General features: G+C 43.4%; 1 protein-coding gene across 3 annotated transcripts; it reads left to right on the top strand.

Moving 5' to 3' along the window:
* Positions 1-1,408: 1,408 nt before the first annotated feature.
* Positions 1,409-3,421, top strand: SIVA1 (SIVA1 apoptosis inducing factor). 3 transcript variants are annotated; one of them, XR_012622853.1, is made up of 5 exons: positions 1,409-1,549; positions 1,721-1,933; positions 2,382-2,541; positions 3,043-3,167; positions 3,316-3,421. XR_012622853.1 is itself a non-coding variant. In XM_074820896.1 (4 exons), the coding sequence occupies exons 1-4, from the start codon at positions 1,432-1,434 to the stop codon at positions 3,098-3,100; spliced, it is 549 nt and encodes a 182-aa protein (XP_074676997.1). In that variant the 5' UTR covers positions 1,409-1,431; the 3' UTR covers positions 3,101-3,281. The 3 variants fall into 3 exon arrangements, 2 of the variants coding, with proteins under 2 accessions (XP_074676997.1, XP_074676998.1); XM_074820896.1 differs by lacking the exon at positions 3,316-3,421 and having other exon boundaries at positions 3,043-3,281; XM_074820897.1 differs by lacking the exon at positions 3,316-3,421 and having other exon boundaries at positions 2,385-2,541; positions 3,043-3,281.
* Positions 3,422-13,032: the final 9,611 nt, after the last annotated feature.

Raw genomic sequence — 13,032 nt, forward strand, 5'->3', positions numbered from 1 at the left:
AAAATTTCCTTAAGAGAAAGAAAAGACTGTGAGTTTTCAATGTGCAGTGGAAAATTGCTGAACATCTTTAAGCATGCATTTGCAAGTACATGCGGAAAAAGCAGAAGCAGAAATTCTCAAAGCAAAGGAAGTGTGGCAGGAGTCAGACTTCGGAGCTCAGAAGGGATTTTTGTGAATTACTGTGCATTATAACCATAGCTTCCACTCCACAGACCACAAGGCTGGGCTGATCAGCTCTACATTCAGAAAAAATCAAATCACATTAACCTGTATGAAATCAGTGTGGTTCTACCCGCAAACTAGTAGCAGTTCAGCAGCTCACGGAGACGTGGTTTTGGCGTTCATTGATGGAAAAATCACTTCTATGCTCGCTTATGATTTTGTCCAGAATTGTAGTGTACATACAGACGAAGGTCTGAGTTCAGAAACCTCTCTGGAAGAAACACAACTGTCCTGATTACGTTCTTCAAATGACACAAAACATTGCACCACCAGTTATCAAGATCTTGTTTGCCCAGAGGAAAACAATGTATTTTCAAAATATACATAGTAACCAGGATGAGTGCTCTTGGAATTGAACGTGAGGCTTTTAATCCATGAAACGGTACCTAGGCTGCTCTGGACAACTTACCTATAAATAGCAAACCAATTGTAGTAATTCCCTGTCACACAGCGCCAGTGGAAATTCTTGGGGAGCTCCATGACTTGGCTGAAACTGAGCATCAGTCCCCGAAACCTCACCAGGAGTGGGGAATCGGCTCTTGTCAGCAGGTGCTGAGGAGCCCCCCTGGCCAGTGGAGGTTTTTAAAAAAACTGAATTCTTTCACTTGTGCACATTTTCGTTGGTTCTACCGCATTTAAACAGCTAAAACTTTGGCAGGTGGTTTAAGTTTAGGAAGCACGAGCTGAGGCCGAACACAAACGTAACCCGCGGGACTTGTGGAAAGGAAGGCGAGTCCGAAAGCACTAACGGGGAGAGAGGGTTCACTGCCAAGCCCGAGTTTCAAAACCTTGTTTTGCTTTGTCCCGGCGGGTTTCTCGCACCGGGGACGGGGCGCAGGGAGCAGAGGGCTTCCAGCCGTCCGTCGAGACGCGTGAGGGAGCGGCGGCGGGGGAGCGGCGGGGCCGGCCGGGCACCGCGGACACCCCGGCGGGCGGCAGCGGGCGCTCGGGGCGCGGCAGAGCGAGATTTTCCTACAGACGAAGCGATCGGTTCCCCGCGAACAGAACCGGGCGGTGCCGGCTCCGAAATACCTCCGGGGGGGGGGTGTGGGGGGGTGTGGGGGGGTGTTAGCGGGCGGGTCCCCGCGGCCGGGCCTGAGGCGCCGCCGCCACCGCCCGCCCCGCCCCGCCCCGCCATTGGCCGGGTTGCGGCGATGACGCCGCCGGGGCGCGGGCGCCCCCTGGAGGCGGCGCCGGGCCGGGCCCGCCATGCCGAAGCGCTCCTGCCCCTTCGGGGAGGCGGCCCCGCTCCAGCTGAAAACCCGCGTGGGGCTGCGTGAGCTCAGCCGCGGCGTGCGGGGCGAGGAGTACCGGCGGGAGGTCTGCGGTGAGGCGGCGGCAGGGACGGGGGCGGGGGGAGCGCCGGGGCCGCCGGCCCGCCGGGCCCGGCCTGTCCCCGCAGGCCTCTCCCCGCCGCCGCTGCCTTCCCCCCGGGCCTGGTGGCGGCGGGGCCTGAGGGGAAGCCGCCCCTAACTCTCCTCTCCTCTCCCGCCGGCAGAGAGGACCCGGCGGCTGCTCTTCAGGGGCGCCCAGGCGTACATGGGGGGTGCCTGGCCCGCCGGCCCCGCCGCCACCTGCGCGGTCGCCCGCTCGCCGGAGCCGGGCGGGGAGGCCCAGGACGGCGGCGCGGGGCGCCGCTGGAGCGGGCAGCTGCTCATCGGCCACGACGGGAAACTGCTGAGGCGCCCCGCCGCCGCCGCCGCGGAGAAGGGTGAGTGGCCCCGCGGCGGGCGGGCGACTGGCGCTGCCCGGCGCTGTGGCGTGGGCCGAGCTGCGGATGCGGCTCTCCGCCCCCCCTCACCCGGGCTTCCAGGCAAACGTTGGGGCGGGGGGTGCCCCTCCGTAGTTCTTCCGTATTGCCTTTTTTTTTTTTTTTAAAGAAAGTGTTAGATTTGAGCTTCACTGGCGGATTTAGAAACTCTTGCGCGTGTGGTCTGCGTGAGAATCTCCTAGTGGTCTTGCCGTCGAGCTGAAAAAGCACCAGCAAAGTTTCGAGCAGCGGGCCCCGCGCTGGTGCCGGCGAGTGTGTTCAGTGAAGTGCTGCCACCCGCGGCCGCAGCGCTGAGCGGGGATACCCCGCGCTGCCGCCCTTGGAGCTTCCAGGTGCTTTCTCTGTTTTGCTTTAAAGTACATCTCGTCTTAATTGCATCTTTCCCAAGCAGTTCCACCCGTGGGAGTTTCCAAAGCCTGCTCATCGTGTGTGAGAACTGCTGATGTCAAGGAAGTGTGTACACAGTGCGACCAGTTCGTCTGCCAGAACTGCAGCAAGCTCTGCAGCTGCTGTAACACAGTTACCTGCTCTTTGTGCTCCACTATTGAGTAAGTGCCTTTTGAATTTTTAAGCTTATTTTAATTCTGTGTGCTCAGGAAATTGGCTGTAGCAGGTGAAAAGCCAACAGATATCTAGCTTATCCATGTAAAGGACTTGGAACTTTTCTCATGTTGCGTTAGCAGCAGTAAAGCTGTCTGAAACGTGGAAGACAAAATGCCTATGTGACGTAGTCTAATCAATCTTAGTGCAAATCTAGTTTTGCTTCTCATTTAAATGTTCTAGGAGGCAAAAATTCCTCTTGCTTGCCCACCAGCAATAGAGTATGCTGGCCAGTGATGAATGGATGAACTCCCAAGGAGTAATCCTAAGCATTTGCCATCATTGTTAACAGTTCTACAATATAAAGAAATATTGAGTATGTTGTGTGGGAGTCCTGTGGTTACAGTTGATAAGGGAATAGGATGGCATTCTTTGTTATGTTCCAGAAACAGGTGACACACTGACTTTGTTTCTTTCGGTTTTCTTCTTTTTTTTTTTTTTTTCCCTAGTTATGGTGATGTGGGAGAGCAAGTTCTCTGCAATGGTTGTTCAATATTTCAAGTCTGAAACTTGATGAAATAGCCTTTATGGCTAAGATGTCCATAAATTTCATGAAGTCTCCTCCTTACAGCTGGTCAGTTAATCCTTTTAGCATGTGAATTAATTATGGAATTTCTATGTTTTATATCTTTATATTGTACTTTTTAATATTGTAGCTAAATAAACTTTTATATTTTAAGGCTTTCTAGATTATTTTGAGTCAATTTTCTCTTTTTCCATAGTTGTGGTATGCCTATCTGAAAGGAGCCACCTCGTGCTCTTACCTGGTGTTCCTTATGTGATACAGAATTCAGAACATTCACTCAGTGTCTCTCCACTTGTTGCTCATGTTAGGACACACTTTTGCGGGATCAGAACAGAAATCAGTTGCTCCTTGTGTGCTTTCAGGTGAGTGCATCTATTCTGGACACACAACATTTTCTTTGTCAGCTAACTAGGAAAATCAGCCATGCCTGAAGGCTTTTCCATTAGAGAATTTGCTGATTTCTGGTTAAATTTTTTTTTAAACTGTTACAAACATTTTAAGATTACTGACAGCTTAAATGGTTTTAATTGTTCTTTCCATGGTAACTTTGATAGAAAGAACAATGGTACACCAGGCTTGGAGCAGAAAAGTTTTTTCTTTTCAATAGTTAAGTGTCAAATACTAATTTTCCTGTACTCTCCTTGCAAGATCTTTCTTGGAAAGCAGCTTGTTTTTGTAAGTTGATCACTTACACTGTAAACTTCATATTGTCCTGAATACCCACTCAAAAATACCTCATGAAGTGGTCTGAAAAATGGTCAGCACTCAAGTGTACATCTCCATAAACTAGCTCATTCCTCATTTTCCTTTCCTTTCACTGCAGAGAACAGTTTGTTTAGTATTGTTTGTGCTGTAGGAGTGAGACTATCATTAAGTACTACTGGAAAAGTTCCTCATAGTAATTTTCTTTTTACTATTTTTGCTATGTTTTTAAAAATAAAAACACCAGACTTTTCATCTTGCAAACCAATCGTGTATAAGAAAACTAGTGTTCTTTACTTCAGGAAAATAATGACTTAAGAGGCTGATTTCAGACTATAGGAAAAAAGGAACAAATTTGAGAGAAAAAATAAGTTCTCATGGCACTCATAGCTAATGTTGTTTTCCAGATTATTTGCCCTGAATTCCCAAAGCAAAGTCTGCCACTCATGCTTCCCAGTCTTCTCAACTGTGATTAGTATGTTTTGTGTGGGGTAACTTTTTTTTACCTCTTCCCTTCCACTCTAGACATTTCTATTTGAAGAAATTGCAAGGCCCTTTTGCAATGCAAGTTGAGAGACTTACTTCTGTCTTGTGGGGACATCTTTATTTGACATGCTGTTGAAAGCATAGGGGATATTTTTTCATTTTGGAATACTGCAGCTAACTGAACAGAACAGTAACTGCTTTAGCAAAGGGTGGACTGATAGCCATTGCTGAATAGCAGTACTTCGTCATAGCTGCACGTTGCGTGGCTTTGGATATATCTGCCACAATGAGGTGCAAGATGATGTTTTTTTCTAGCCCCGGTGTAATACTTTGTATGACTATGCTGAGACACTTTAAAAGCATTTGTGCCCTTTAGGGTATCCTAGGGGTGGTCACTTCTCTGCTAGGTCAACCATCTGTGTGCTAGCCTAGTCTGGCTGGTGGATCCGGTTTGTTTGCCTGTTCTGCATGCTTTGTAGCCAGTTAAAATGGGAGAGTTTACTAGTTCTTGCCTCAGTCTTGATTTTGAGCAACTGTAAAATGTATCAAGAAACAAAAAAAAAAAAGTCCAAGTCAGTCAGGTGAACTAGTAGTGATAGTATTAGTCAGGGTGCAGTAATTCCATAGTATTATTTATCTTTTAAAAACTGTAATAGATTAAGTCAGGATGACAGCAGATCTCTGGTGCAGTTCCCTGCTGTCTGGTATCATAGGGCAGATAAAAATGTTGTTCCTGTGGTGATCATCTTAAAAATTCTGAGCTTTATGAATGGGAAGAATCTGTGTTCTGCATGTTCTGCAACAAATGCAGAATCTGTTACTGCATTTGAATGCTAGTTCTAGGAAAGAATTTCAGAATTTGGGTCTGTTTCATTTGAAGCTTTAAGCAGTGAACAAAAATGTTTTTCAGTCAAGCATATTTTTCATACTGTCTGCTTTTTCTCATTCTCTCCTGAGGTTGAGAGACTGAAAATACTGTTTTGCTTCTAGGCTCCTGGAGAGATGAGACATGTTGTTTACAAATGATTTGTGTTCTGAAGTAGTTGATAGATACGTGTTTTTGGCTCATTTAGTCACAGCTGTATTTCATAGAAAGCTGTTCTCTGTAAACAATGACATGGATTTCATGGCTTAAAGTTCTTATTTGTTATCCTCTAGCCTGTCCCTTCAAAGATGGTTGTTCATTAAGGTAGATACCCGATGCGGAGTGAAGAGCTGGGAGAAGAAAGAAGCAGGAGGGCTGGAAAAGAAAGGTTAGAGGCTGGGAGGAGCAGGGCAGGAGGAGCACAGGACAGCGTGGTCAACTCTTGCATAGCGGGGGTGCATCATACACGTAAGAAATGTTTTTTTAGTGGTTACCAGCTCACTTGCTTCTCTGGAGTTGTGAAAAACTGCTTCTCATGTGCTTGCATCTCCCAAAAGACTCAAATATTATTGAGGGAAGTTCCTGCTCTAGTCCTGCGGTTCTTAGATGAACAATGGAAGGTAGGACTGGGGACTGTTTTTAAATCTTTATATGGCCTACAGAAAAAAACTGGGAAGGGAAGAATCATTGGGTGAGAGGTCCCATGATTTTTCTCTTTGTCTAATTAACTCCTACTCACAAGGCCTGTCTGTTGGCACTGGTCATAGAGCTGTACACTGCGTACCCCTAGGACTGCGTGGGAGAGCCAGAGAAATTGTCTGGTGTGCTAATTGAGCAGGAAAATGGTTTTTATACTGTGCTTTGTTGTTATTATCATATGTTCTTCCCCTCCTATTCCTTGCAAAGTGTCAAAAATCAAAGTTTGCCTGGTCTTCAGAGGGAAGGAGATCCTCTGAGGAGCCAGCATGTTGATGGGTGAAAATATCCTACAGTAATGATTTTACAGATGGATGAGAAACTTCTGAAGCCTGTATATCGTTACTGGCGAAATAACTTTCAAAGAGCACGGTTTTATGTCTAAAGGGAAGTCAACTGATCTGATCAGGATGAAACAATTTATTTTAAGCCTAATATGTGAGTAAATACTAGAAAAGTATGGTTTCAGAGATACCAGATACTCCTTTAAGGACAATCTAAGGTGGTAAATGACTTCAGTAGTATCCAGTATCTACAATCTGCATTAGAACAAAACCACAAAATATTATGAACTTCAATAAAAAGATCAAATACACTTGAGTTATTTCTTTCAATAGCATTTATCCATTACGTGCATCCCTCATAACAGTGTTGTGTTCTTGGTGGGTAGATCAGATCTGGTGGTCACAAATAACCTTAGTCCTGTGTTCACAGTGAGTAATTCCTATATGTTTTTCAGATCAGGTCAGAAGCCTGTTTGCTTTCAAAGAGAGAAGTGAGCCATTCCACAGATGATTTGGGCAACCTGGTCTAGTGGAAGATGTCCCTGCCCCATGGCAGGGGGGTCAGAACTAGATGATCTTTCAGGTTCCTTCCAGTCCAAACTATTCTGTGATTCAGTGATCCAGACAATCTCAAAAAAAAAAAAAAACCTTAGCTCAGGACACAAATCTAACCAGTGCCATTGTGTGATTGGTGTGTCTTTTGTTTAATACAGCCAGCATGTAAGCCTCTTCCCCTCCTTTTGTTTTGGTGTCCTACCCATTTGGACCCTGACTTGTAGCTGATTCATAGCCCTTCTCTTTCTGGGCAGGTGATAATTAGATGCAGCTGTATTTTATTTCAGGACAGGGCACAAAACTCAAGTTATTTAGGTGTAAGAAAGTTTATGTCCTTTTTTTCTTTATGAATATGGTATTTCTTTGACATTTACGCTTCACTTCTGTGCTAAATTTGCTACCATCAACTGTGAGATACTAAGAAGTGGCAGCAATCTACAAATGGTTTAAATCTTTTCTGAAGAGGTGCAACCAAGAAGTAGAAATGGAAAGAGTACTTTTATCCCTCGGGTTGTTAGGTCTGGTTCTTTTGAAAATGCATGACTAGCCTCTAGGTGAATTGGTTAGACAACAGCAAATGCCAGCACTACGCAACTAATACATACTTCTCTCTTCCACGTGCGGGACCCTACTAGTTGTTGCATGATGGTTTTGTCTTTTGCCAAGATCAGACTGGATTAAAAAATTGAATCCTAGCAAAACTTAACTGATACTAAACTCCCACCTATGATGTATGTGTACAAACTTGCATATAGTGCTCCTTTGTAATTTTTGGTTAGTGGTAATATTGTTTCATCGTGGCAGATGATGCAACTCTTAGCTGTCTCTGCTGCCTTTACCTTCCATCTAGATTCCAGTAGTGCTGACTACCTAGGCATGAAGTCCTCAGTGCTGGGGGAAGCTCCAGTTGCTATTGAGCATGGCAGTATATCTCAACAGTTTATTTTGTATATGTCAAGTTTGTCCTCTGTTCTATGCAGTGGTTTACCATCAATTGTCAGACTAAGCTTAGATCCCAAGCTACTATAGAAATGTGTGGGGTTGTCCAAGCAGAGGGAGGAAAACCTCAAACCACCCAACAGAAACACTCTACAGATGGGCAGAACAAAACTGCTAGAGCAGCACAAAGCTTGTATAGCCAAACTTTGTAGCGTGACATTGGGTATTACAGCTTTGGAAATGTGAAATGAGGAAGTTGGTGGGAGGCTCTTCCAAGAGAGCATCTTTTTTCCAGCAGGCTTTTGCATAAGGACAGCTAAGGCTAAGAAAGACCACGTGTATCCCAACATTGAGTTTCCTTGTGCTGCTTCTTTCATTCTCTTTAGGGTTTTTTGTTACTGAATCTTACAGGTGAAGGTAGCAAAGCTTTGAACATTGTGAGTTTTTTTGTATTGAAGCAAATTGGTTAACCTACTAAAAGTAGCCAAGAGGCTTCAGAAAATGTTAATGCTTCTTTAAAAAAATAAAGAGGAGTTATGTAATTCAAAGACCAACACTGCTTGTGGGTAGAAAATCAGAAGAAAATGATTCTAAATCTTACTTTCTCTTTTACATTAATAAAATTGCAATAGAGTGAAAGTGATCAGACATTGTATATTTTAATGATTATCACAGTTATATACATGACTTCTACCTTTTTCTTTTGTATAGATACTTTATTTCTGAAGGTATTGAAATACAATACTTCTTACAGTTGATTCCATTTTGAACTGCTACCATTGTAACACAAGTTTTAATGATATTTGCTAATGTTGTGTATTCTGGGCTTTTGTTATTTTATTTTTTCGTTTAGGAAAAGCCTCAGCTGGAATCAAATTATTATAGTTTACACTTCTATTAAAAGTTTTTAGTTCTCGTGGTTGTGATTTCTATTAAAACCTAGTGATAGATGTATTAATTATCCCTTGCAGAGTTTATTATTGTAACTATTGTAACAGTTGAGATCATGATCCCCTTCTCATTCGTTCTTATGTCACTTACTCTGTAGGACGTGGATGTTTTTCTGTTTCTTCTTTCCCTGACAAATACAGTTGTAGGTAGCGGGGCCAGATGTCTGCTTAACCTGCACAGCAATGTAAAAATCGACACAGTATCACCAGGTACTATCTTGATCTGTTCTACATACATATGCTCTTAAACGTGCACTGAAGTTCAGAAAACTGCCAGCAGCTCCTTGTGCAGGTTTGCTTTAATTTGATTGGAGACTTAAGATAAAAATCATAACCGTTTATCCTACCTTTTTGGTAGAAGTTTCATGTTATAGCCACAGGGTGGCATCACTATGTTAGTTTTGTGTAGATTTGTTACCCAAGTTCTGTTTTTTTTTTTCTTGAGTCCTTGCAGTTTGGTTGATGCTGTTATAAAATTGGATTGCTAGTTTTGGGGAGGGGGGTTGTTTTGAAATATCCCCCTCATAAATCTGTAGGTCCAAAACAAATGTTTCCAGAACAGAATTTTTTTTTATTAAAAATACTTTGTACCATTCATACAGCCTGAAATTCAAAATGGACCATTTTGCTGTCTATAAAGACAACAGGAGTATGTAAATCATATGCATAAATGTAAACTGATCACATTTTTTTCTTTAAATTTTAAGGTGTAAGTATCATAAACAAGGGTATTTATATGACAGACAGTGTAAGTTATATCCCTCTTTTCTTAAAAAAACTGAATCCTAACAGCAACAAAAAAACCACACATGCCCACTCCCCCAAAAAAACCCAAACAGCCACATTCCACACTTTGTTGCGTTAAATTAACATATCGCACACAAGTTGCTTCTCATAAAGATGTGAAAGAGTACGGTGATGGCTGTGGCAAGAGTAGGACTGTAAAGCTGGACTTTGAAATGTTTGGGAAGGTGCTGAGCAAGTGGGGTAATGTCCCTAGAAGGCTGTTGTCTGTCACCTTGGCATGGCAGTGGCAACCGGGGGGATGGTCCTGATGATTGAGCAAAGGTGGGGGTTATGCCATTCCCTGAAGAGAACAATTAGAGGAATTAAGGGCTGGTCAGTCTGACCTCAGTCTGCAGGAAGATTATAGTGTGAATCCTCACAAAATCTGTGTCCAGCATTTTTCATGTGTCATATCCAGGCACATGAAGGGCAAGAACATAATTTGGAACAGTCAACACGATTTATCAAGGGCAAATTATGTCTGACCAAGCTTAACTGCCTTTTTTGATGAGCGGCATCAGATGAGAGAAATGATGTCATTCACCTTGACGTTAGCAAGGCTTTCAACAGAGTCCCCGACAGTACTGTTGTAGAAGCTCTGCGGGAGAGGTATGGTTTGGACAGGTGAACCGTAAGGTGGGTAGAAGCTTTGCTGGAGTGTCAGATACAAAGGGCTGTGGCAGGCAGGACAAACCCAACCAGCAGCAGATTAGCAGTAGTGTTGCTTGGGGGGTGTTAATGCAACTGATGCTATTAGATGTCTTTGCTAATGACCTGGATGATGGGACAGACCCTTACTCAGCCCCTGGCTGGGTGCCAGACTGACTAGAAAACAGCTTTGCAGAAAAGGACCTGGGTGTCCTGGGGCATGGGCTGCACCTGAGTCGGTGTGTCCGTGCCAAGGGACAGGCAAACTGTGCTGGGCTGTGTTGGCAAGAGCAGAGGCAGCAGCGTTCCCCTGTGCGTGACAGCCAGAGGCGTTACTGTTGCACACACAGGCTTTAGTTGTCCTGAGGACCCTACGGTGCAGAGAGACAACACTAAGGGACAGGAAGCCTGGCAACCTCCGGTTCACAGGTGGGGCATGTCTGTGGCCTTCAGAGTCTTATCAAAAGCACAAGCATTTTATGATTTTTCTTGAGATTGCAAGGGTGTGTATTCATGTATGGTGCTTTTGAATACATTAGGAATTTATAGTACTGTTGAAACTCTCGAGCACTCAGACCTGCTGCATTCTTCTTCTGTTCTCCTAAGCGTTGATTACTGCTCGCTGTCAGAAAGGAGGAACCGGTAGAAGGATATGTGGTCTGAATGTGTCCACTCTTACATCCTGTTTACTCTGCTAGAACTACTGATATGATGAAACTTACTCATGCCCTTAAGTGTTTCGGTGGGCTGTGGTGTAGAGTGCAGCACTTTGCAGAATATAGATTCCTGAGGCTAAAGAAAGAATTAAATTTTCAACCAAGTAGCTTACATACAAAAATTAATGCACTTTTGTGTATCTCGGTCCCAGCGAGTTTCGTTTTAGGAGCTTGATTCTCCCACGCTTTCTTGCACTGAGTAATACCTCGCTACATGAGTAATCTGATTGTTCTGATTTCTCTTTCCATGATAGCAACATTATTTACTGCCCCAAACTAGATTTTAAAATATTTTTAAGCTCAGTAAAAACAAGCTTAGAAACCTGAGACTGTAGTTACTTTGGATGAACAGTATAAGGAATTATAGTAAAATGTAAGGCTGAAAATATATAGTCAATGTGCAAATTTTCACCGTCTCCTCACAAAAATGTTAAGAAAGCCAGCTCAAATACTTCCTTCGTACCTTGTTTCATCTTTTGCTGAGTGGTTTAACCCCAGGTTGTTGTGGAAGTCCTTGCTTCTCTGAAAATGAGAGAACTCGGTCAGTCGGGTGTAGTCCCATGATTGGTACTTACACAGCTGGTTTAAGATACCTGTGTATTTAGGTGGGTCAGATTTTCACATGAATGCAAGAGCTTTCTTATTCAGCCATCACATGGAGTAAAGTTGTATAGAAAACTGCTTCATTCATGTGAGTTCATATCAGCACTGTTGAACACAAGTATCTGTATATCCTGAAAGTATCTTTTGTTCCTCATCTATCCAATACTGGAGTGCGCTGTCTTAGTGAGACCAAGAACTAGAAGTTACTGTAAACCAAGTTAGAGGGACTTTTCCTCTTCACTGGTACAAGTCTTCCACTCTTTGTTTACTTCATGCACTTTCATATATCCACATATTTGTGTTTAGATCATTGCTATAACCTTTTTTCTTACGTCTTGTACTGACTTTGTCCCTTCTGTGCTGATGCTACCGATACAGGTACATCAAGAGTGTGTGCACTTCTGCTCACCTTAACGCTAATAAGTTTTCCATTTGTGGAAGTGTAGTGCTGTCCTTGCTCTGTTGAAGAGATCTTTGAAGCTCACGATGCTGTCCCTTCATTGCTGCTGGTGCTTGTAATCTACTACAAAAGGGCATGATTTGGGGTTATCTTTTCCTTAGTGCCAGGTATTGTCTTTTGTTGTGTTTTACATTGCAAGTATAGCATAATATGCAAGAGTTGTGGCTTTGAGCTGTATCTGAAATGTCTGTATTACTATTTTCACACATAGTGTCTTCTGCCCAAGTTAAATGAAAACTTTCATGAGTGCTTCAGAAACACTGTCCAAAATGAGACTACTCTTTAAAGTTGCGTGGCATACATCACTTGGACATTAAAACTAGTTCAAACCTCAACACTTGTTCTCTATTTTTCTCGAGAATTTCAGTTCTTGCGAGGCTTTTAACTTTATTCCTCCACTCCGAATATTTTCTTAGTTTGCTTAACTCATGCTACCATCTGTTGTTCAGTAACTACTCAGAGCCAAGACGGCTGATGGAGATCTGAGTTCTCTTAGATCAGCACTTGGCACCGTGAGCTTTTTCACAACCCAACAAGCAGTTCCAACAGCTGCATGCATGAATCACTTAAGTTATAGTACCCTGCAGCACCCTGTAAGAATGGGTTTTGACAATCTGGTCAGATGCCACACAAGCAAAAGTGCTATGAACTGAGCTCCTTGGAAGGTGTGACATAAATTTAAGATCATTATTTTGATACTTAATGTAATGTGCTCTGAAGTTTCATTACTGTTCAGAAAGCTTTGGGAATACCTAGATAGCACATAAGAATTTACCATTAATTACCAAAAAAATTCAGTAGGCTGGGGGGGATGTGTGTATGTTTATTTGTTACAGCAAGCTATTCTGACACATTCCCTATGGCATTTCATGTTACTGAGAGACAGTTTGCCCCAGCAGTAGAACTGCTCTTTGCATGCTTTTGAGTCAGTCTATATATAAACCTGTCTTCAGCAGTATTTTATTTCAGTTTTAAGTCTGGTTTGCTTAGCTGTGTATACATTCTTGATTATGCTGTGTGTCTATTGAAAGATTTGCTATCATAGAATCATAGAACTGTTTAGGTTGGAAAAGACCTTTGAGATCATCAAGTCCAACCATTCACCTGCCGCTGTCAAGTCCACCACTAAACCATGTCCCTAGGTGCCACATTTACACATCTTTTAAGTACCTCCAGAGATGGTGTCTCAACCCCTTCCCTGGGCAGCCTGTTCCAATGTTCAT

The sequence above is a fragment of the Strix aluco genome, chromosome 4 (genome assembly GCF_031877795.1).
Source record: "Strix aluco isolate bStrAlu1 chromosome 4, bStrAlu1.hap1, whole genome shotgun sequence".
NCBI classification, from domain to species: Eukaryota; Metazoa; Chordata; class Aves; order Strigiformes; family Strigidae; genus Strix; species Strix aluco.